Genomic DNA, 26,409 nt, shown 5'->3' on the forward strand with positions numbered 1-26,409 from the left:
GAAGGTTCTAGAATAGTCTGGCAGGGCTACCTTCCCGAATTCATTCACCTGTGCAACTCTGAAAGCACTGTTACCACACTACAATAATGGTGAAGGGCAACAGGCTTCATCCTAGGCCGTCAGCAAAGTGTTATCCCAACCCATCTCCCAAACATAGACTGGTGGAAGGGAAGTAAAATAACTGAGAAGAAATTCAGTATTGAATCTGATGGATGGTAAAACCCTGATGATAAGAGTGTTCTTCAGAAGGGTTTTGAAGGCACTCTTCCTAGAGTGTCTCCTTTCCTTGGAGCAAGATGCTACCAGGTGCCAGTGGGTCCTCTTTCCCAGGTAATGTGTCTTCATTTTCACAGTGTCTTCTGGATGTGGTCTTGGGTGGCCTACCTACCGGCTTCATCATCTTGTCCTCTTTACTGAACCCCACCAAGCCTCACTCAGTATTCTTATCACAAAATGGGGACAATGCAAGCCTTTTAGGGCCATCGTAGAGATCAGAGAAAATGTATGCCAGACACATAATTGCCATTTGATCATAAATTTTAACCATTATTATTACACACTAGTTTCTAAAACTAACAAATGTTCTGATGATTAACATTTCAAAAGGTGACCTAAGTTGGCTGGGTCAAGAACCTTTCTGTTTCCTTCAAATTCAGCATCTGTTCCATTTCCACCTGGAACACAGGTATTTTTAGGAAAGCTCATCTTTTGAGAAAAATGAACTGCCGGAAGCAATTCTAAGCCAAAATGAAACCATATTACAGGAGGGGAATGATCCACACAGGTTAGCAGGGATCACTGCAAGTTGACCCCATCTGCATCAGCTCTTTAAAACAACAGCCCATTCAAAACTTCCCTCTCTCTCTTTTGGAATTAGTTACCAGTCTGCTATTCTCAGTGACACAAGGATAAAATCCACTGGGTTCAAGACACATTCAGAAATAATACCAGTGCTTACAACGTGGCAATCTTTGGCATGCAAGTTGCCCTCAGCACAGTTCTCCTGAACCTTTTCTTTCCTTTGCATAAATACTCTCCCTAGCAGCCTCCCACCTCTTGTTCTCCCTAATTTCACACCTGAGCTTACGCTCCCTTCGTAGATTTCTACAGTACCCACAGGTTCTGCAGGCAGTTTTCCAAACAAAACATTGGACTGCATCCATTTGGAATGAAGGCTTATTCTTTGTGGAGAGCCGTTTGTTCTTTCTGCTTAAGAGTTCTCAGCTAACACTGACTGCAAACTCAAGAGGGGGAAAATATCAAAGAGAAGAAACCCAATGGATTCAGTAAAATAAAATATAACATTTTCCAACATGCAAACATGGTTTTTCTCTGTTCAAAGCCCACGCTGAAAGGATTCACCTTTACAGAGTTCTTAAGTAGCACTTCTTGGACTCAAAGGATCAAAGAGCTCACCTTTAAAAGACAAAATGCTCATGAACATTCCCCTTACTCTCAAGAATGTCCAATGGCTTCAGTTTAAGAAATGTTAATACTATGTTTCCACATATGCTTAGAATAAGTACAGTATAACAACAGCAACACAATGGTTACTGGTTTATCTAGAAAGAAATGTCAAATTAGCTATCAAGAAGGCATATATTCCACATTAAAGACTAATTAAACACCAGCAGCTCTAAAGAGCATGGGCATTTGTCAAAAGACATATAAAAGGCAAGAGAAGAACAGAAAATTAAAACAAAATTGGAGAATAAATATCTAAAGACTTCTCTTAAAATAAAGATACTCCTGGCCGGGAGTGGTGGCTCACACCTGTAATCCCAGCACTCTGGGAGGCCGAGGCAGGCGGATCACCTGAGGTCAGGAGTTTGAGACCAGTCTGGGAAACATGGTGAAACGCTGTCTCTACTAAAAATACAAAAATTAGCTGGGCACAGTGGCAGGTGCCTGTAGTCCCAGCTACTCGGGAGGCTGAGGCAGGAGAATCACTGGAACCCGGGAGGCAGATGTTGCAGTGAGCTGAGATCGTGCCACTGCACTCTAGCCTGAGTGACAGAGAGAGACTCCATCTCAAAAACAGATAAATAAGACACTCTCAAATATCACATCTAAAACTTTGTCAAAACTCTCTTAAACTAAGAGGTAATACTATTTTAATTCTGTTATAAAGTTTAATGATGACTGAGCCTTCACATCACCACTGAATAAGCATTAAATATATTAAGCTTATGGACCATTTTAAGAAGTCACTTTTCCTATAAGTTCTCATTAAGGAGAAAACTCCCCATTTCCTTTTCTTTCTAAATGCACAAATATCAAATTTATTTCAGTTCACATGTTAGTTTTTATATAAATCCCCTCACAAAACCAAGTCTGGGCTAGGTGCCGTGGCTTATGCCGGTAATCCCTGCACTTTAAGAGGCTGAGGTGGGCAGATCACGTGAGGTCGTGAGTTTGAGACCAGCCTGACCAACATGGAGAAACCCCATCTCTACTAAAAATACAAAATTAGCTGGGTGTGGTGGCGCATGCCTCTAATCCCAGCTACTCGGGAGGCTGAGGCAGGAGAATCACTTGAACCCAGGAGGTGGAGATTGCAGTGAGCTGAGATCATGCCATTGCACTCCAGCCTCAAAAACAAACAAACAAACAAACAAACAAACCAAAAAAAACCAAACAAACCCAAGTCTGGTATTTAGACAAAACTATCCATGATTCTTTTCAGGTTCAACAGGAGGCAAGGCCATAAGGTGGATGAAAAGGTAACCAGGTACAAACATTACAGGCCACTGATCAAGGCTGTTTCCACCCTCAGAAAGAATGAGATCTCGTTGGTTAAATCCCTCAAGTACATTCCAATAATGGGCCCTCACTGTGAGATACTGAGTTAGCAGATACTGAGTTAGCACCTTTCGGCTGGGCACGGTGGCTCATGCCTGTAATCTCAGCACTTTGGGAGGCTGAGGCAGGCGGATCACGAGGTCAGGAGACCCAGAGCATCCTGGCTAACACAGTGAAATCCCATCTCTACTAAAAAAAAAATACAAAAAATTAGCCGGGCGTGGTGGCGGGCGCCTGTAGTCCCAGCTACTCGGGAGGCTGAGGCAGGAGAATGGCATGAATCTGGGAGGTGGAGCTTGCAGTGAGCCGAGATCGTGCCACTGCACTCCAGCCTGGGCAACAAAGCAAGACTTCGTCCCCCCACACCCCCCCAAAAAAGAAAGATACTGACTTAGCACCTTTACTGAGTTAGCACCTTTCTAAAGGATACTCAGGCAATACTGACCAAAAAACTTTTCACTCGACATAACATTGACTTAACAATTCCACTTCTAGGAGTTTCTCCTAAGAGGACAACCTGGCATACGCACAAGGCCATACAACTTTTTTTCAAAATGGCAAAGGTTGTCAGGATCCTGAATATCACTCCCTACCTAACCTCTGCCCATAGAGGCTGGTTATCTAAAATTACAGTACTGCCAAACAAGGAAGTAACCGTGTAGTCACTAAAAATGAGGATAGAGGCCAGGCATGGTGGCTCACGTCTGTAATCCTAGCACTTTGGAAGGCTGAGGCAGGCAGATCACCTGAAGTCAGGGATTCAAGACCAGCCTGGCCGACGTGGCCAAACCCTGTCTCTACTAAAAATACCCCCAAAAATTAGCCAGGTGCGGTGGTGCATGCCTGTAATCCCAGCTACTCAGGAAGCTGAGGCAGGAGAACTACTTGAACCCAGGAGGTGGAGGTTGCAGTGAGCCAAGATCACACCACTGTACTCCAGCCTGGGCGACAAGAAAGGGAAGTGAATAACATACTCCTGTTGATAGTTTAAAATGTGGAGACACAAGAACAGAATCAAAACATCAAAATAAAACCCAAGGTTATCTTTGAGGAACACAATTTAGGAATCACATCAATTAATATTTTTTTGCTTCTCCTACTCATGTATTTTGGAATTCTCCTCCTAAAATACACGTGTGTAATTTCTTCGAAAACATCTTCATCATGTCTCTGTGTCAAGCAGTCTGAATTTTTTAAAGTCTCTGTGTCAAGTACTCTGAATTTTTTAAAGTCATGCCGTGGCTCATGTCTGTAATCCTGGCACTTTGGGAGGCCGAGGCAGGTGGATTGCTTCAGCTCAGGAGTTCAAGACCAGCCTGGGCAATGTGGCAAAACCCCGACTCTTCAAAAAATACAAAAACTAGCCAGGCATGGTGGTGTGTGTCTGTAGTCCCAGCTACTGGGCAGGGAGGTGGGAGGATCACTTAAGCCCAGGAGGTTGAGGCTGCAGTGAGCCATGAACATGTCACTGCACACCAGCATGGGTGATAGAGTGGTGAGACTGTCTCAAAAAAAAAACAAAAAAGGCATCTTAAATGTGTTACCTTTTCATTACTTTAAAATCCTGATAATTTAAATATCTATTACTCTTTTCCCTTGAATAATGGCTTGCGGGCTGTTTTTAATTTCTAAGGGGGAAAAAAAACCACTCTGTGATATGGCTTCTACCACTATTATTCACCATGTTCCCTAAGCAACATCACGGTCTGCCCCATCATAGCCATCTGTTATTTTATTTCAGAGATGGAGAAACTATTATTGAATGACAATAGAAAGGTGACAAACAGTGAGGAAAGGTCATTTTGTTAAAGTCAACAAGCTCTGAATCATGTAATGTGATATTGAAGCAAGGCTTCTAAAAACAAGCAATGTAGTACCCAGACAATAAGGACCTATCACTCTGGCTCTTCCTAGCTGGTCAAAGCTGTGACTTAAGTAATCATTTCTCAGAACAAAACAATGTAGGTGCTTGTTTCAAGGTAACAGCTATGCTGCTGTCAGAAAACAGTAGTAATGGCCTTCAGAAGAAATTATGTGATTTGTGGATGGGAAGAACCTCATTTTGTCAAGAGACCCTTAGGAAATCATGACCAAGAGAGTCAAAATCCAGTTATTCCTGCAGAAGGAAAAAGCATAGACAGTAACCAGCCACTAGATGTCACTCTCCTTCAAAGTGCTGTTTATGTTGCTTATCCTTGTCAAAAGGAAGTCAAGTGCTCTAGACAACTAATTCCTTAAATGGCATTAATTTAAAATAATCTGACCTCTGATTGGGGTGCTGCACAGTAGTTGACAAAAATAAAAATGAAAACCCACTGGAGACTGGCCATCAGTCACAAAGGCAAAGTGGCTGTCCAAAATACAACATCGTATTGGCTGGTGGGAATGTAAATTGAATGAAACATGTAGATAACTTTAAGACACTAGGGGGAAAAGTTCCAGCCAAGCAGGAAAGTAGGAACTGCAGAAAGTGAAGCACAAAGTCAACATTCAAGACCTGAGGCCAGGCGCAGTGGCTCATGCCTGTAATCTCAGCACTTTGGGACGCCAAGGCAGGTTGATCATGAGTTCAGGAGATCGAGACCAACCTGGCCAAAATGGTAAAACCTGGTCTCTACTAAAATACAAAAAATAGCCGGGCGTGGTGATGCACCCCTGAAGTCCCAGCTACTCAGGAGGCTAAGGCAGGGAAATAGGGAAATCGCTTGAACCCGGGAGGTGGAGGTTGCAGTGAGCTGAGATTGTGCCACTACATTCCAGCCTGGCAACAGAGAAAGACCTCATCTCAAAAAAAACAAACAAAAAGAAGACCTGAAAGTCACATTAGTAATCTTAAATCACGGAAAAGAACTGGCTTCCATTTTTATTTTTTAAAAGCATAAACAGCATGAGAGAGATCACTGTTTTCTCTTTTTTCTTTTTAATAAGGAGTTGACAATTTTTGATCACCTTATGATTGAACTTTTTTCAGCCATGCTGTTTTCTTCACCGTTCATTCATAGGAAGGAGTGTCAAAAGGACTTGCTGATAAAACATAACATATAGAGCACAGGTTGCAAACGGGGCTGAAGAACCACATCCAGCCTGAGCCATTTCTTTTGGTGTTGAGTGTATATTTCAAGCCTTAATTGAATTAGTTCCCAACATCTTTTTAAAAGTGAGATATTACACACAAAAGCATGGATTTTTATCTTCTCTTAAAAAGCGGAAGACGTGGCAGCAGCTCTCAGCCCACATTCCCAGGCAGTGACAGTAGGGAAGTAGAGCTGCCCCTCCAGACCCACCCACGGGACTCTCCACTTGGCAACACTACCCACCAAGCCCACTTTATTCCTGTTGGTTTCCTGTATGGCCAAGAGGAATCTGAATTTACAACCCCTGTGGTAAAAAGCGTAAGGGAGGAAAGAGTTGGAGATGTATTAATAAGATCTCACTGAACAAAATCATCTTTATACCAGAAAAGCAAAGTCAGGACAACTAAAGACACATAGACCTTCCAGAGAGATAGTCCCCTATGGGTGTATGCACTAAATACATATACATGCAGGATTGACCAACCTTTCCCACCTATTCAACTCGATTCCCATGTTCCCAGCACAGACTGGGGAGATTATGGATTGCTGCAATGACTGGAAGAGGGTGCTACTGATGTTCAGTGGACAGGAGCTAGGGATGCTGGGTACAGTGAACGCATGTTACAATCCTATGCAAGGATGAACCATCATTTATCCCATACAATTCTATGTCTACCTGGACATTCACGTAAGTTAAAAAGCTATCTGTCAGCTGGGAGCAGTAGTCCATGCCTATAATCCTAGCATTCTGGGAGGCTAAGGCAGGAGGATCGTTTGAGCTCAGATGGTCAAGGCTGCAGTGAGCCATGATGGCATCATTGCACTCCAGCCTGGGAGTATCTGTAATTACCTGAAGCTAGCACACCGCTCCATTTTACATATCAACAGAAATCACAGCTTTCCATGGTTTTATTAATACTATTAATAAATTTTCCAAAAGTGCAAGTACTACTTAAGAAAGAAAAGAGTGTACTTTGCATTATTCATAACATGATCAAGAACTGCTGATTATTCTGGAAAAAGATATGATCATAATCCCAAAAGGCACAACAATCCTGAATGCCATAATCCCAAATGACAAAATCCCCAAAGGTCAAAAAAGACCAAAATCCCCAAAATATAATTCCGGAAAAAATAATTTTAAAATTCTTTAAAAGAGATTGATATTTTTAAAAGGGGATTTGAGAAACATGTAAAAACACAACAGAACACTTTACAGGCCATTTTATACAATAAAATGGGGAATAATAACATACATATTTTTGCAAGCATAAACACTCAGGTATACTAACAATGGTCACAGGGATTATGCACAGATTAACCATAAAGAAATAGGTCAAAAACGGAAATGTAAAATCGTGTATCACTATGGTTGGTGATTGTGTGCACCAAGCTCATACCGCAGTCATCTGAAATACCACGACCAGCAACCTGAGTCTTTTCACGAGATCGATCAAAACCACAGAGGGTCACCACTGGATATGCAGTCGCCCAAAGAGCTGAGAGCTCAAGTAATTTTATCTTTCACAAACACAAACATCTCTTCATTCATCGAGGAAGAACATCTCTTCGTTTGCAGGGGAAGTTCCCATGTTTTTACGTATTCACAATGTCAGTGTTGTGACAATGCACTTTCATGAAGTTAAACTTGCAAAAGAATGCATAAAATGAATCAGAACTCTCCAATATTAGTCTCCACACAATTTAAACCTCCAATATTGAAAATGATGCGAAGATGAAATACATAGCATAGTGAATTGCGAAAAATAATGCTGACAGGGCCACGCGCGGTGGCTCACCCCTATAATCCCGGCACTTTGGGAGGCCGAGGCAGTGGATCACTTGAGGTCAGGAGTTCGAGACTAGCCTGGCCAACATGGTGAAATGCTGTCTTTACTAAAACTACAAAAAAATTAGCCGGGTGTGGTGGTGCATGCCTGTAATTCCATCTACTCGGGAGGCTGAGGCAGAAAAATCGCTTGAGCCCGGGAGGCAGAGGTTGCAGTAAGCCAAGATGGCACCACTGCACTCCACCCTGGGCAACAGAGTGAGACTCTGCCTTAAAAATAATAATAATAATAATGCTGACAATTTAAAATAGTAAAAAAAAAAACTTTAAAAATCAGATATAAGAAAAAGTGTATTGCAGGAATAGATCATGGGCATTTAAACAGAGACAGTTCTAGGAGCTCGCCTAACATGCAGCTATCCTATGACGGTGATTTTCAGGATTTTACACTTTAGGGATTTAGACTTTTGGAATTGAATTTTTAGGGATTTCAACATTTGGGATTATGGCACTTGAGATTATGTCTTTTGTGATTGTGATTGAAGCCCTTTTAGAAAACCACATCACAGATAACATGCTTTTCACATTGCCAACACCATATACCTGCACCAGTCACAGTGTACAGCTGCCTCACTCATGGGGTTTATACAAAGAGGTGCAAGCACTTACTTCCTCATGTCTTCTAGAGTAGTCATCCTTGAGCATTGACTTAAGAAGAGTACTCAATTTACTATATAATTTATTACTTTCCTTTTATTTCTCCTTTATAATTTTTTAAAATTGGTATCTATTATGAATTTTATTACATGTTCATAAAGCCATATAATATTTGCTCTAAAGAAGGTACAATTGTTTTGTTGGGATTGAGGATGTCTGATATAATCTTCATTATTAAAATAATGATGTAATTCCAGAAGTCTTCAAAGCAATCACTAGCCTCCAAGTCTTTGAGTCCATTGTTTCTTCTTCTTCTACCCTCTAAATCCCATGGATGCCTCCAAATGAGGCTTACCCGGCACTTCCTTCTTCCTCCAGGAAGCCCTCCCTGAGCACTGTATCACACCCTCTTATCCAGCAAAGACAGATTTGGCACCCTTCCTATGTGCTCCCACAGCTTTGTGTGGTTTGTCCTGTAATATACTACTTATCACTGCGTCTTTATTCTTTGATATTCAGCTCCCACAGGGTTAAGACTGTCATACGTCTATCTCTAGCGCCTAGCACACTGCTCATTCATTATTCAGTAATTCCTTCTGAGCACCTACTATGTGCCAGACACTATTACAGAAGCTGGGATACAGTAGTGAGCAAGAGAGATAATGCCACAACCTGGTAGAGCTGTCATTCTAATAAGCGACAGGTGATAATTAACGAAGCTACTAAATATAATTGCAGACCCTGATCAGGGCTGAGTAAGACATAAACAGGGTGCTGTCATGGAGAAAAACAAGCAAGACATCTCTTAGATAAAGTGGGAGGGGAAGACCTTGCTGGGATGACACTTCAGCTGAGACACAAAGGCTCAAAGGTCCTAGCTCAAGAAGAGCCAGGAAAACAATGTTCTCAACAGGACAAACTGAGGGTGCAAAGGTCATGTGACAGTTGAGAGTCTGAGGTGTTCAAAAAATAAAATAAAATATAAAATAAAATAAAATAAAATAAAGCTCATATGGCCAGAATGTAGTTAAGAAGCCTATGTGGGGACAGCAGGGTCCAGGCATGGACCATCTTGTAGATGATGAAAGAAAGTCTGGATTTCATGTTAGGTTCAATGGGAGTGAGCTTACGTGTCTCATGCTTACGTGTCCTCATGCTGGACTGTAAGCTCCCTGAAGTGAGGAGCCTGGGCTTTTCATCACATCCCGTCTGAAACAACACACACTGAATGTAGGAATCCCTTCACGTGACCCTCACCTTACCAAATGCAGCTGGCTGTGACTTAGCCATATGCTAGTCAAAAATGGAGCAAGGTGACAGGCAGAACCTCTTGAGCTGCTCGGGGCTCACAGATGCTCTAGGTCTTCAGCTGTCATCACTGAGCCCCAGGAAAGATCACTGTGTATTCTGTGAAATATTTGATTGAGTGCCTGGTAAGTGCCTAACCTTGTTGTAGACACAAAGGCCACTGCAACAAGCAACACTGACACAGACCTGGGCCCTCATGAAGCTTACATGCCAGAGGAGGGAGACAGCTAGTAACCAAAATACATTAGAAAGATGATGTTACATGACGGGGAGAAAATGAAGTAGGTCAGGGAACAGGAAATGGGGTACAATTTCGATATTAGTACACTGGCTATACGTCATCTCTCCTTCTAAACATCTCAGAGAACTTCCTGATTAGCCTCGGAATGCAGGGCACTAAAAGAACTATGACATTATTTTACAGAAGGTGAAACAGGATCACAGAGGCTCAAAAACTTGCTATGGTCACACAGCACATCAGCAGTGGAATGAGCACATCTTTAATATGCCAGATAACACGATAGATACAATGCTAACAGACAAAACTTATCAAGCATTTATTATGTGCCAGGCACTGTTCATGTGGCTTTTATGTCTCATTTTCTGTAATCCTCACAATGACCTCCTGAGGTGAGTACTGCCATTTCCATTTTACAGATAACATAACAGAAGTGGAAAATAGCACATAACGTGCCCAAGAGCACCGGTCACTGAGTGGTGGAGGCAGGATTCCATTCTAGCCAGTTTGCTTCCAGTGCCTGTGCTCGTAAGCACTTCTCCATCCAAAGCTACCCATGCAAAGAGAGTGGCTGAGAAAAGAACTCTCCAGACATCTCAAGATGACTAGGATCTATCCCTCTCTAGGGTCAGATCCCTTCTACCCCTTCATGAAAAAAAAATAGAAAGCCAGCAGCTAGAATTGGAGGGTTGCATAAGCAGTCTCCCACCATTGCACCCAGATACCACCAAGGCAGCCACTCACTACTGCCCCATCGACAGCCCCATCGCAATACATACGTGCAGTTTGTTGAGTAGCACTGCATCGGTTGTGCTGTTGGCCCCAGGCTTAGCGGCTTTCCAGAACTGCTTTTGGGCGGAGTAGCGGTTCATGGGACATAGCTTAAAGAGGCAGTCTAGAAGTGAAGCAAACAAACAGAAATTGCTATTGAGGGTGTATAGAGACTCCGCCTAAGGAAAAAAAGGCTTTCCGCTTAAAAAAATTACATAAAATTACATCATACATAGATATAAAATGAGAGTACAAAGCTCTTTGACAAATCTCTTTTTAAATTTAATTGCCACCACCACTGAGGAAACCAAGGCTTACAGAAAGTGAGTCAATTGTTCTACAGAACTAGTTGGTAGCAGAGCTGTACAAATTCTGTGTTTTGTTTTTTTTTTGTTGTTTGTTTTGCTTTTTTGTTTTTAAGACAGAGTCTCCCTTTGTCACCCAGACTGGGGTGCAGTGGCATGACCTCGGCTCACTTCAACCTCCGCCTCCTGGGTTCCAGTGACTCTCCTGCTTCAGCCTCCTGAGTAGCTGGGACTACAGGCACATGCCACCAAGCCTGGCTAATTTTTTATATTTTAGTAGAGACGGGCTTTGCCATGTTGTTAATGTTACCCCATAGTTATCTCCTTTCCTTTACAATGAACAAATAAATACAAGGACAAATAGTCCTTGCTGTATACAACAATGCATAAAAGTATTTTTTATACAAATCCAACTCTCTTCAGTACTATTCAATTTAGAAAAAATATTACAGGCCCGGCATGGTGGCTCATGCCTGTAATCCTAGCACTTTTTGGCAGGCTGAGGCAGGTGGATCACTTGAGGTCAGGAGTTTGAGACCAGCCTGGTCAACATGGTGAAAACCCGTCTCTACTAAAAAATACAAAAAATTAGCCAGGTATGGTGGTATGCGCTTGTAATCCCAGCTACTCTGGTGGCTGAGGCACAAGAATCGCTTGAAACTGGGAAGCAGAGGTTGCAGTGAGCCAAGATCACACCACCGCACTCCAGCCTGGGTGGCAGAACAAGATTCTGTCTCAAAAATAAATAAATAAATAAGATGCTTATTTGGAGGGCTCTCCTAGGGCAGTGGTCTCTTGAGTATTGTTGTGTGCAAGATGACCTTCTGGGGCACAGAAAGAAAATACATAAAGTGGCATTTCGATAGTCTGTGCCCTTGTCCCCTCACTCTCAGTGCACTGTGATGTGCTTCCATTTAGTATGCCTTGGCTTATACAACTTTATACATTGTCTTATGTGGTGTAACCAACATTCACAAAATGGACAAGTGGCTTCAAAAGATATCTGCAGAAAAATCAAAACATCAAAGATAATAGTAATGCAACCCAGCAAACCAAAAAAGGCAGAACCGACCCTTCCCTTAGAGCTCCTGTAAAGTAAAAAGAATGATGATCTAATCCAATCTGGAAAAAGCCATCCAGACATTAAAAATCATCAATGAAGCCACTTAAAATGTTGTTCTTAATGATGAACACTACCCTAAAGCATCTGTGTGTTTTAAGGTATTAATGATAATATGAAACCACCATAAATAACAGGATACATTATTGTTTAATCTTAATCTGAGTTATTACCTTCTACTTTCCACTTGTTTTATAATGCCTACAATGTGTTACTACAATAACGCATGTTTGTAACTTTTAAAAATACACACACACACACACACAGAAAGTTTACGGTATAGCCACCAATTTTTTTTTTTTTTTAAGAGATGGGGACTTGCTGTGTTGCCCAGGCTGGAGTGCAATGGCTATTCACAGACAATCATTGCACACTACAGCCTGGAACTCCTGGGCTGAAGCCATCCTCCTGCCTCAGCTTCTCAAGTAGCTAAGATTTGGCCTTCACCAGATTTTTCTGACAGGGATATGTCATCAACAAACCAATAACTGCTCTAGGAAACCAATATTTAAAATTGACACTTCCCATGAAAAGTTTACATTTTAACATACTGAGTTTTCAAATAGTAAATATCTGAAGAGTAAAATTAACGAACTTGGGCCAGGTGCGGTGGCTCACTCCTGTAATCCCAGCACTTTGGGAGGCCAAGGCGGGTGGATCACGAGGTCAGGAGATCGAGACCATCCTGGATAACATGGTGAAACCCCACCTCTACTAAAAAATACAAAAAATTATCCGGGTATGGTGGCACACGCCTATAGTCCCAGCTACTCGGGAGGCTGAGGCAGGAGAATGGCATGAACCCGGGAGGCAGAGCTTGCAGTGAGCCAAGATCATGCCACTGCACTCCAGCCTGGGTGACAGAGTGAGACTCCGTCTCAAAAAATAAAAATAAAAATTTAATGAACTTGAAGTGGATACTGATATTGAGAAAAATGACACCCTGAAAGTAGGTCTGGACAAGCATTTAAGGAAGTTACTAACTGTACACTTATTCTTACCTATTCATTAAAACCGATTCCCTTAAAGTACCTTGAACAGGTAAATACCTAGCTATTGTCCTAGTCAAATAAACATCTCAAAGTAAGAAAAATGGATTTGCTGTCAAGTACATAAACACTAGGTCTTTCCTCTAATTTGGATCACTCTTTCTTCTAGTCATGATCCATAATTAACTGTTACTATGTACTGCACACACAAATACCTGAGATGGTTCAGAAAAAAAAAAAAGATCATTTAATTGTAGAAGGAATAGGTACTTTTCCAGTTTCTGTAATCTCCTTCATCACTAAATATTTCTACCTAGTCACAGGCAGTTATAAGGTAAATATGGGACTGTGATAGCTATCTTTATCAAGAATCTAACCCATCTGCTGAATAATTTTTACTGCATATGAAGGATACTCTCTGGGACTTTGGAAAACAAAAGATAAAGCAGGAGACCAGTTTAAAAGACCAGCCTGCTCTCCCCACTTCTTAGGAAAGACACAGGTCATGGTCATTTGCTATATTAGTGGCAATTTAATGACATTATTTCCAGAGAAGCAGTTTTCCCACCAGCTTAATATTAATATATGTGAATTCTCCATTCACTCCATGAATAACCATACACGACCAGGAGACAATAGTTTACATTAACTATCCCATCTTTGACACAGGCCTGAACATTATCCCAAAGCATCTATGTGTTTCAAGGTGTTAATGATAATATAAAACTATAATAAACAACAAATGACAGAATACTGCATTATAGTTTAATCTTTTTTCTTTTTTTTTTTTTTGAGACAGAGTCTTGCTCTGTCACCCAGGCTGGAGTGCAGTGGCACGATCTCGGCTCATTGTAACCTCTGCCTCCCGGGTTCAAGTGATTCTTCTGCCTTAGCCTCCCAAGGTGGCTGGAATTACAGGTGCTCACCACCATGCCCAGCTAATTTTTGTATTTTTAGTAGAGATGGGGTTTCACCATGCTGGCCAGGCTGGTCTCGAACTCCTGACCTCAAGTGATCCACCCACCTTGGCCTCCCAAAGTGCCGGGGTTACAGGCGTGAGACACTGCACCCAGTCTTACTGTTTAATCTTAATCTTATTCATTAACTTCTACTTTCCTCTAATTCGGGAATCTGGGTTGGGCCAGAATGGCTTCCTTAATGACCACACGACTTTTTAAAATATTCAAAATATTTAAGTCACTGGCATTAACATTTGACACATGACTTACTTTATGGACCAAATGAGGTTAACAATGTCAATTTTCACCAATAGTAAGTTATAGAGAGTAAAATGACCTATTCTTTTCTCTCCAGCGTGCTTCATATGATGACACTAAACGGTATGCATTCCCAAAAAACTGATTTAGGTAGATGTGGGGGACAATCAGGGTGGATTCATGATGCCAAAGGATAACAGACAATGGAAAGCATTTTACAACTGTTCATGGTACCACCAAGTCAAGCACCTCACCTAACAAAGGGGCTGCATCACAAGCTCAAAACTTCACATAACTTTACATTCCCCTAAGGTGAGAGGGTGTATTTAAATAACCTCAGTCCAACCAAAGCCTTGCTCTAACTTCCACATCAACTATTTTCCTTGGGCAAAACAGAGCATTGCATTGCATTAAGTGTATTTACAACCAACTGTCTGTGTAAATATAAGAGATGCTAACATACTAGTAACAGAACCAAATTAGCCTTGCTGATTTTGCCCTGCCTTCCCAGTTGCTTAGCAACTGATTCAAAGTGAAAATTAAATTAAGCAATTCAAATGTAATGTTAGAATAACCTTCCAAAATTTTGCAATTTGTAGGTTCCATATTGCCCTTTGCTATTTGGATGGCACAGCAGAGCAAAATTAAACTTCAACTGGGTCCTAATACTCTGCTAAGTATAGAAATGTACAAATACAGGAAAACCAGAGGAATATATTTAATATTTATTTGGGGGAAGGAGAGCACATGTGTGTACATATTGTGCGTATGCATGCATGCACACACACATACACTGTGGTTTGAACTCACCCCAAAGAAATGCCACAAAGAATGTCTTATGTGACAAGTGTTATTTTAGGCCTTTGAGGAATAAACTAAGCTAGCTTTCAAAAAATTATGGTAGAATATTCTGAAGTTTGAGCATATGCCACATTGAGTTAGCGAAGGAGAATGCAGCTGAATAAAGGGGTTGGAGTAGGCGTTAAGGGGCTGGGTGGGCTAGAAGCCAGACAGAACAGGCCACAGGTGAGCTTCCATTGTATCAAGGGCATGCTGGAGCCTGGCTGGAGGGAGAATGCTCAACTGCTTTATAGATGAGTTTGACTATCAAATCAGGACTGGTGGTGCACATTTAAGAGAAGACAGGAGCAAGGGGAGCCACAGGTGTGCTTCCAGCACTCTGGATCGGGGCAGAAGCAAAGTGAGAAAGCAAAAAAGTCAGCTGACCTTCAGAGGTACCCATGTCAGTGACCAAGTAAAAGAATAAAGGTTGCCAGACCAGCAGAAACCCCACTGTGTCCACGCCCTCCTCCCCACTGCTAGAACTTTCAACTCTAGACTGTAAGGTCTCTGAAGGCAGAGACTTCTGTCTGTTTTGTATGCTTTGGTAGCCCAAGGTCTAAAGATTGAGTAGGAGCACAACAATGGTGTTGAATTAATGATTTAAACGTGCTACAATCCCTAGTGCTCCAGAAACAACTGCAGATACGTCCACTGAAGTCACTTTCAGCTCTAAGCTTCACAGTGTTCACTCTTGGATTCAATTATTACTTATTAAAATGTTAGGCCGGGTGCGGTAGCTCACACCTGTAAGCCCAGGACTTTGGGAGGCCAAGGCAGGCGGATCACGAGGTCAAGAGATGGAGGCCAACAAGATGAAACCCCGTCTCTACTAAAAATACAAAAATTAGCTGGGCGTGGTGGCGGGCATCTGTAGTCCCAGCTACTCAGGAAGCTGAGGCAGGAGAATCACTTGAACCCGGGAGGCGGAGGTTGCAGTGACCTGACATCACATCATTGCACTCCAGCCTGGAGACAGAGCAAGACTCCATCTCAAAATAAATAAATAAAGAAAGTCAAAGGCTGGGCACAGTGGCTTATGCCTCTAATCCCAGCACTTTGGGAGGCCAAGGCGGGCAGATCACGAGGTCAAGAGATTGAGACCATCCTGACCAACATGGTGAAACCTCATCTCTACTAAAAATACAAAAATCAGCTGGGCATGGTGGCATGCGCCTGTAGTCCCAGCTACTCAGGAGGCTGAGGCAGGAGAATCATTTGAACCCAGGAGGCAGAGGCTGCAGTGAGCCGAGATCGTGCCACTGCACTCCAGCCTGGGCAACGGAACAAGATTCCTTCTCAAAAAAAAAAAAAAGTCTACTATGTGCTGGTACAAGACTAGATGCTGAAAATACAGCAGGGATCCAACAAGTCTGTTAATACAATACCAGTGACAGGGACAAACTGGTCAAATATCCATGTTGAATTATAGCAAGTTAGAAGTACTATGGAGGCAAACTTTATCTATGGATGCACTAGGGCTGAGGTGCGGAGGCAACACTTTCTACAGGGTCATCAGGAAAGGCAACTCTAGGACTGTGGCATCTGAACTTGGAGTTGCAGGATGAGAAGGGAGGAGCCAGCCTTCATAAAACTCGGGCAAAGCCTCTCAGGCAGAGGGAACAGCAAGTGCAAATGCCCTGAGCTGGAAGAAAACTGACAGACTGGGTAGAAAAGCAGGACTGGTAGTAGTAGGCAAAGGCTAGAGCTGCGGAAGATAAGGCTTGAGAGGGAAGCAGAAGCTGCACTGTGCAGGGCAGTGCAGGCCATGGGAAGGCATCGACTCATCCTAAACACAGTAGGAAACCACACAAAGGCTTTAGCAAAGGAAGAACCTGGTGTGCCTGGCTGATGCTTCTAAGGGAGCTTTCACATTGGTGATTGATATGGTTTGGATCTGTGTCCCCACCAAATCTCATGTTGAATTGTAATACCCAGTTTAGAGGTGGGCCTGGTGGGAAGTGACTGGATCATGGGGGTGGATTTCTCATGAATGGTTTAGCACCACCTCTTTGGTGCTGTGCTCATGATACTGAGTGAGTGTTCGGAAGTTCTCGTTGTTTAAAAGTGTTTGGCACCTCCCACCTCAATCTCTTGCTCTTGCTTTTGCCATGAGTGATGTGCCTGCTCCCCCTTCACCTTCTGCCATGATTGTAAGTTTCCTGAGGTCTGCCCAGAAGCCAAGCAGATTGCCAGCATCATGCATCCTGTAAAGCTTGTGAAACTGTAAGCCAATTAAACCTCTTGTATATCTTGTATTTCTCTGTAGCAGTGTGACAACATTACACTAACACAGTGATGGTACCTACCAAAAAAGGGAAGAATGAGGAGTCAGGTTGTGGGGAGAGGAATGGACACCGAGAATTTTAGTTTTGGCACTGCTTAGTTTGAGATGCCTATGAAACATCCAAGCTGAAATGCTGAGTAGTGAGTAGGCTGTCCATCAACTAGTAAGTTGAAAATATAGAACAGCCAGTTATTTAAAGGTGTCAGAGGGTGGGGGGTGGCAGAAAAAGAGGAAGGATGGGGAGTTGGAGAGGAGGAAAGTTGAGGAAGTCAGTATCACAAATCCACTGTAGCTATACATCTGGAGTGAGGGAGATCCCAGTCCCCTATTCGAATCCAAAAAATAATTTAATTCAGGCTGACAAAAGCTTGAACTTGATTCAGAGTTTCATAGAGCAGAATAAGGCCTTTTCTACTCTCTTTACTATTCACTACCACCAAAAAAAAAAAAAAAAAAAAAACCCACAAAGAAAATTAGAAGCAAAAAACCCAACTCCATCTTCTATAAAACCCAAATCAATCTTCCCAAGTCGCAATAAATGAAGATGGAAAGAGGATGGAGGGATGGAGCTTGACAGATGAAGTAAAGTGAGGCCTCTGTTTCTGCACAGGGTACTATGAAAAAAGAAGCAATTAGCACTGCAGAACCCTGGAAAGGTTTAGGAACTGGGGGCTCCAGGCATCAAGGGTGACAGGAGTGGGATGAGGACCAGTAATGGAGGATTGGACGAAAACACACAGGAAGAGCAGTCAGACCCCTGTGTCCACCCACCCCACATAGTCCAGACATCTGTTCCTTCTCAAACCCTGCAGGAGACTAAATCTTGGGAGAAAATGGACCATTGAGGCTCTGCGGCTGCATGTACCATGTACAACGAAGGCATGTAAAACTGAGGAATAGAAATAGAAGTAAAGTGACTAAGTAAAAATCCACACCTGGGATGGCGAGATGCACAGGCTCCATCCCAGCCAGGCTTCTCTCCAGCAGGTGTCTGGAACATCGTCTTCTAACTATAGCTCAAGGCCCAAATTGGGTCCACTGCAGACCACTTTTGTATGACTCACAAATTCAGAATGGTTTTTACCTTTTCAAATAGTTAGGAAAAAAGTCAACTATAACATCCTCACAGACTGGAGATAATAACCAAAAGTGAAAAAGAACATAGCTTTAAAATGCAACCAAATAAAAACTCTGAGAAATTTAAAATGCAATGATAAAAAATGTTTTAATGTCCTACAGAAAGTAGAAACAAAAAACAAAGAGAAATGGAAGGGGAAGAGGAAAAAGAGAGAAGAGAGAAGGAGAGGGGAGAGGGGAGAGGAGGGGAGGGGAGGGCAGAGGAAGAGAGGGGAGGGGAGAGGAGAGCAGGGGAGGGCACAGGAGAGCAGGGGAGGGCAGAGGAGAGCAGGGGAGGGGGAAGGGGAGAGAAAGGGGGAAGGGGGAAAGGGCGGGGGAAGGGGATGGAAATTGGAGAAGGGGCAGAAGGGGAGGGAAGGAGAGAGGGAGGAGTAAGGAGAGCGGTAGGTAAGGAAAGAGGAAAGGAAAGGAAGGAAAGGGGGCAAAGGAAAGAATAAGAAAGGAAAGTAACTTACAGAACAATCCATAGGTCCAAAACAAGAGGAAATTCAGAAAAAGAAACTGAAGGTATGGAAACAATCAAAGAAAAATACAAGATAATACCCTAGAACTGGAGATGACTCCCCAGGTTGAAAGAACCCAGTAATTCCCCAGCATGAGAAAACATAGACCCATACATGTCATTGCAAAATTTCAGACTAATGGGACAAGGAGAAGATCCTTAAGGCTTCCAGCAAGAAAAAAAAAGGCTCAAACAAAAGAAGAGGAATAAGAATAACATCAGACATCTCACAGGAACCCTGGAAGCTCAAATATAATACAGCAGTATCTTCAAAATACTGACTGAAAAGAAGTCTCAATCTAGAATTCTGAACTGTATTGAAATAACAACAAGGTATGAAAGTACAATAAAGTCAAGTCTAAAATCAGGAAGCTGCTGGAGGTTTACTCCACCAAAAAATGGAGAGAAAAGTTTTTAAATAGTTGTGTGGTTGTTTATCAAAGAGGTTGCCCTGGCCCAGCCCAAATGCCAACCCTTGTTCTATAGTCGAGACAGTATGCTTAATATGCTTAATGCTAGTCATCCATCCCACAGACAGATGTGAGAAAGAAAGTCCCACAGTGACACCACGTAGGGCATGTCACTGCCACAACCTGGAGTAGAGGCAAAGTGCTCCAGGGACAAAGGACGGTGGTGAGGAACAGGAGGGTCAGATCATCCAATGGTTCTAGCACATGGAAAACATGCTGAGGAATTGGAGAGAGGGAAGACTCAGTAAATGCTACAAAAGAGCTATGCAAATAAAGAAAAATAAGACAATCACTAACTCCAGGGGAAGGTTGCATATGAAAATTCCAGTATGTCTTTGGCTCACTAGCAAACAATATTTACATAGTCATAAAAATATTAAGACTGAATATTAGTTTAGCCAGAAAACTGGGACATAACTCTAGTGGGAGGATGGAGGAGGAACAGAGAAGTGTCACAAAGCTAACAATAACAGTAAGTTGACAACTGTTATTTAAAATACATTAATCTACAGACATCAAGAGACACACATCATCTAGAAACACAGTGGTAAATATCAGAAGAAAATGTTAAAATATTTGAAATTGTTGCCTCTGGAAAGTGAGAAGGCGTGTGGTGTCAGACTGTTATGTTTATCAGTATTTGACTTTTTTGTGGTGAAATTCACATAATATAAAATTAACCATTTTAAAGTGACCAATTCAGTGGCATTTAGTACAGTCACAATGTTGTAAAATCATCATCTTTACCTAGCTCCAAAACATTTCATCATCCCCAAAAGGAAACTCTGTACCTATTAAGCAGTTAATTACCCCCCACCTCCTCAACACCCTACATTTGACTTTTTAAAGGATGTACGTATATCAAACAAAACTTTTTTTTTTTTTTTTTGAGACACGCACGGCCTCACTTTGTTGCCCAGGCTGGAGTTCAGTGGCACCATCATTGCTCACTGCAGCCTCAACCTCCAGGGCTCAGGTGATCCTCTCACCTCAGCCTCCCAGGTAGTTGGGACTACAGGTGTAAGCCTGTAAGCCTTTTATTTTGATTTTTTTTTTAAATTTTTTAATAGTAATAGGGTTTTGCCATGTTGCCTAGGCTGGTCTTAAATGCCTGTGCTCAAGCGATTTATCCGCCTTGGCCTCCCAAAGTGCTGGGATTACAGGCACGCACCACCAAGCCCAGCCAATATTTCAATTTTTTAAACTACCTTTTGGTACTCAATTGGTGTTCAGTTTTTCACAACTACAGACTGACAAAAAGCAACAAAATCTGGATTTTATGATTTGAATGTTTGTCTCCTCCAAAACTCATGCTGACATTTAATTGTCAATGTAATGGTATTGGGACGTGGGGCCTTGAAGAGGTGATTAGAGGGCTTCACTATCATGAGTGGGCTTAATGCCTCAACACAAGAGCTTTTGGGGTTGGGCAGGTCTCTCTCTTGGCTCTTTCGTCCTTCTGCCCTATGAAGAACAGCCACCTCCCCTCCACAGGATGCAGTGTTTGAAATACCATGCTGAGAGCAGAGACCAGGCCCTCACCACACACCAAAACCTGCTGGCACCTTGACATTGGACTTCCCAGCCTCCGGAACTGTGAGCCAACAAATTTCTGCTCATTATAAATTACCCAGTCTGTGGTATCCTGTTATACCAGCACAAATAGACGAAGACACTGGAAAATGCCAAGTATCAATGGGGATAGAGAAATCTTCCTGCACTACTGATGAATGCACACACTGGGGCCACTACTGTGAGTGGCAACTGGTATAAGTCAAAGTAAGTACATATGTATAACCTATAACATGTAATCCAGCCATTCTGCTATAGGGCACACATTCCAAAGAAATTCTCACATAGGTTCTCCGATCTCACTACATCCACAAGCAGAAGGACATTGTAGGGAAGAGAGTGATGAGAAGGCACACCGAATCTTCACTGCTTTGGCCTGGAGGCAACGCAACACTTGCACTCACATGTCTTCAGTGATAATGAAATCACAAGACCCCACCATGATGCAGACAAGCTAAGAAATGAAGTTTAGCTGTGCCCAGGAAGAAGACAGGAGTTTCCTGTGCACCTAACCCATCTCTGCTACAGCCTGTCCTTGAGGTCAATAAATAATCTATTTCATTCTTTCTTATTACCCCACACCCCAGGCAACACTCTGGCTGGAGTTGCAGCAATTAAACATAGTCCCTTCTCTTTCAGAATCTGAACTCTTCAAAACCATCTCGTTGACCAAAAAGACAATCCACAAGCTACCATTGTTTTAAAAATTCTTCATTCAGCCACCATATATAAATGCAATTTTAGATAGGATGAAATCAATAGGTGATATACACAAGCAGTGAATATGAAAAAGGGAAGTGTTCATCATTCATATCTTTTCCTTTTTTTGAAAAGGATAAGAGGAAACAGAATAAAAATTTCAGAAGGAAAAGACAAAATGATTAACACATGGAAGAGGGAGTATTAATTCCCCACCAAGGGGGTTAAGATTTAAAAGTAGTAATGAGAGGGGAATATAAAATAATCCATATTTTAAGAACTAACCCAATTCAAACTTATTAGACTGTAAGCCTCATGATGGCAGGGCTTATTTGCTTTATTTATCATTCTATTCCTGATATATTCAGTAAACAAAGGATCAATTAATAAATGAATGGATAGTCAAGGTAGAAGAATAATCTAAAATTGCAGTTAACACAAGGAAAATCTCCAACGAGCCTTCCATGAACAAGCAATTAACTGCAGTTCAGTACAAGAGGAAACCAGTAAAACACTGTTGTGTCTGCTGCATGCTAATCTCATTTCTCAAGCCATGACGGTAGCCTTTTGAAGTTAAGTGACATTTTCCAATTGGAAATGCCAAAAACCCTCCCATTACCCATCTGCAAAAAACATAGACCGTGTTATTAGAAGACAAAAGATGAGCTAATTTTTTCCCCACTTCAGACAACCAGATGCTTTCTCTAAATAGAAAACTCGAGCTGACAACACCCCAGGCTGCTGCCCTCTGCCTTTAACCACCTCTCCTGCTTGTAGGTCCACCATTCACCAACACATTAATCAACTGGAAACATGAGGAGAAACTTCCTTTTTGACCTGATCTAGTTCAAGCAATTAAACTTTTATTTAGCTACTTACAATGATTATTGTATGTGGATCAGCTTAAACACAGGGAAAGGTGATAAGAAGTCAGTTGGGGTCAACCTCAGCGGCTCACGCCTGTAATCCCAGCAGTTTGGGGAGGCCAAGGCGAGTGGATCACCTGAGGTCAGGAGTTCGAGACCAGCCTGATCAACATGGTGAAACCCTGTCTCTACTAAAAATACAAAATTAGCCACGCGTGGTGGCACATGTCTATAATCCCAGTTACTCGGGAGGCTGAGGCAAGAGAATCACTTGAACCCGGGAGGCAGGGGTTGCAGTGAGACGAGATCGTGCCATTGCACTCCAGCCTGGGGAACAAGAGCAAAACTCCATCTCGAAAAAAAAAAAAAAAGAAAGAAATCAGTTGGAAAGGCAAGTCCTCTCCCCATTGTGGAAGACAAAAAGACAAAAGGGGCCACAGGTTCCTTCCAACCAGTAGCCCGAACACAGGTACCTGCCCACGCTTGGTTGTTTAGATGCTCTGCCCTGATCTCTGCACCTGGAGAGAAGGCTGCAGAAGACTCAGGGCTTATTAAAGACTGTGGTAACTGGGTCAGAGGTCCAGGGGCAATGTGGAGAAGTGTCAGTACGGGATAGGGGTCACTGTGACAGAGGCAGCACCCTTCCAAAAGTTCCCACACATGGACCTGGCTCCACAGCCATGCCTCCTATAGTGCCTGGGCCCCATTCCCGGCCTCCTTATTGATTCTGTGAGCTATACAATATTCTTGAACAGTTTCCTTTTGGGCTTATGTTAGTCAGTTTCTGTTGTTTGCAAACAAGAGTCCTAGCTGAACCATAGAGTGATAAGGCATTGTGCTCTGCTAGGAATGAAAATACACAAAGGCTTTCACCATCACCCAAGAAAACGCTGAAAAAAATAAGAGAAAAGGAATCCAGAAACCCAGGTTTCCAGGTTTCCAACAACTCTGTTTCCTCCACTCCCTGGGTGAGCAGCCTTGTCTATGTGATGAAAGCTCTCTGTGTCTGCATGTCTTCCTCTAGAAAAGAGATCATCACCCAGAAACTGCATGCCCGTTGTAAAAGCTCAAGTGGCATGTCATGCATCTAACAGAAAATCTAGATCTGGAAGGTACTAAAGTGTTCATCAATCTAGAATCTGACTGACTTGAGCTGAAACTCCAGCTCTATCACATGTGAGCTGTATGATTTGGGGGAAAATTATCTAATCTCTATAAGTTTTAGTTTCCTGTCTATAAAGAGGTAATAACCACATGGCTAACTCAGAAATTAACTTTAAAAATTAAACTGCTTTGCTTAAAGTCCTTCAAACAGATCCTGGCACAGAGTAAACATTCAATAAATACTAGCTGCTATGATATGATAGAAGGGATAAACAGGTGGCACAGCCATGTTACACTGCAATGCTGGAAGACCACACTGCAATGAAAAACAAGCTACTGTTACAACATGGATGAATTTCACAATCGTTACTTGCTTTCGTTTTTTAAGATAAGGTCTTGCTCTGTCACCCAGGCTGGAGCACAGTGGCATGATCAAGGCTCACTTCAGCCTCCATCTCCCAGGCTCAAGAGATCCTCCCACCTCAGCCTCCCAGGTAGCTGGGACTAGAGATATGCACTGCCACGCCTGGCTAATTTTTTTGTATCGCAGTCATTATTTGGAGTGAAAGATGCCAAATCAAAGAGTCCATTTATACTGAATGAATCCACTTATATGAAGTTCAAAAACAGGCGCAACTAGAGTCACAGCATTAAAACAGTGGTTATCTCTGTCAGGGGTAGAGGTGGAGGTGGTATTTTCTAGAAAGAAGCACCTTCAGGGGGACTGGAAATGTTATCTATCTCAATCTGAGTGTGGGCCATGTGGAAATGCACATTTGCAAAATTCCATCCAGCTATACATTTAAGGCATGTGCATATATGCCTATATATCTGTATATACATGAATATATGAAATACCTCAATAAAAAAATAAAATGCTTTTCATGTTCTCATGAAAAGAAGGATGATCCTGCTGATAATGGAAAACAAATTTTCCCTTCATGTAAAAAGATAACAATGTCCAATTTGCACCGCTGGAAAAACATGCTTTGTTTTGTCAGGGTTTGGAGGTTGGAGGTTGCTGGTCTATAAGGAAGAGGAAGAAAGGCAGAAGAGAGAGAGATGACATCACCGACTCCCCTTATGGCCTTGGTATTTGCGTCACCCACAGGAAACTCAGGCAATGAGCATTCCCTGGCCCAAGGACAAGTGCCTAGAGGAGCAGCAACAGAGGGAAGTTCGCCCCCAATTCCCTCTTCTGTGAAAGAAAAATAAATCTTGGGACCCCCAAATTACTAAGCTAAAGGGAAAAGTCAAGCTGGGAACTGCTTAGGGCAATCCAGCCTCCCATTCTATTCAAAGTCATCCCTCTGAGGGTCACCTGAGACAAATGTATATCTGATTGCTTCCTCTCCCCTATTGTTTCTGTAAAAATACAGATTCACTGAGCCAGACTAAATTGTATATTTAGTGGAAGACTGACAAAAGACTCAAAAGAATGCAACCTTTCGTCTCTTATCTACCCCTAACCTGGAAGCCCCCACTTTGAGTTGTCCCAACTTACTGGACACAACCAATGTACATCTTACACATATTGATTGATGTCTCATGTCTCTCTAAAATGTATAAAAGCAAACTGTACCCCCAATCACCTTGGGCCCATGTCTCAGGACTTCCAGAGGCTGTGTCACAGGCACATCCTTAACCTTGGCAAAATAAACTTTCTAATTTGACTGAGATCTGTCTCTGATATGTGGGATTCACATATCCAGACAGCTTTAAAACATTAATAAGCAGCAGTTTTGTTACTTTTGTTTGTTTGTTTGTTTGTTTTGAGATGCAGTCTCACTCTGTCACCAAGGCTGGAGTGCAGGAGCAGGATCTTGGCTCACTGTAACCTCCGCCTCCTGGGTTCAAGCAATTCTCCTGTCTCAGCCTCCCCAGTAGCTGGGATTACAGGCCCCCACCACCACACCTGGCTAATTTTTGTATTTTTAGTAGAGACGGGGGTTCGCCATGTTAGCCAGGCTGGTCTCAAACTCCTGACCTCAGGTGATCTGCCTGCCTCGGCCTCCAAAAGTGCTGGGATTACTGGCATGAGCCACCATGCCCAGCCAATAAGCAGCAGTTTTGAAATGTAATCTCTAATGAAATGATACGATGTCTGACATGTACTTCAAAATGATCAGGGGGACAGAAGTGGGGGGATATAGAAAAAAACAAGATTAGCCATGAGTTGGTCATTGTTAAAGGTGGGTGTTGAGGTACTGCCATTGTCCTTTGGTATCCATGGGGGATTGGGCCCAGGACGCCCCTTGGATTCCATAATCCACAGATGCTCAAAAGCGCCTGATATAGTGGCCGGGTGCGGTAGCTCCCACCTATAATCCCAGCACTTTGGGAGGCCGAGGCAGGTGGATCACCTGAGGTCAGGAGTTCGAGACCAGCCTGGCCAACATGGTGAAACCCTGTCTCCACTAAAAATATAAAAATTAGCCAGGCGTGGTTGTGGGTGCCTGTAATCCCAGCTACTCGGGAGGCTGAGGCAGGAGAATTGCTTGAACACAAGAGACAGAGCATGCAGTGAGCCGACATGGACTGCACTCCAGCCTGGGCGACAGAGCGAGACTCCGTCTCAAAAAAAAAAAAAAAAAAAAAAAAAGTGCCTGATACACTTGTTATGCTATAATTTTATTTGTATTATTTTTAATTGTTGTATTAC

General features: G+C 42.5%; 1 protein-coding gene across 8 annotated transcripts in view; it reads right to left on the reverse strand.

Annotated features, from left to right (window-relative positions):
• Positions 1-26,409, reverse strand: part of ITPR1 (inositol 1,4,5-trisphosphate receptor type 1) — a 359,375-nt gene that overhangs the window by 210,315 nt on the left and 122,651 nt on the right. For all 8 annotated transcript variants that reach the window (XM_030802235.1, XM_030802234.1, XM_030802233.1 and 5 more), the window contains exon 5: positions 10,648-10,763. In XM_030802235.1, coding sequence (XP_030658095.1) covers positions 10,648-10,763 — 116 coding nt within the window. The remainder of the gene's footprint in view (positions 1-10,647; positions 10,764-26,409) is intronic.

The sequence above is a fragment of the Nomascus leucogenys genome, chromosome 21, assembly GCF_006542625.1.
Source record: "Nomascus leucogenys isolate Asia chromosome 21, Asia_NLE_v1, whole genome shotgun sequence".
Lineage (NCBI taxonomy): Eukaryota > Metazoa > Chordata > Mammalia > Primates > Hylobatidae > Nomascus > Nomascus leucogenys.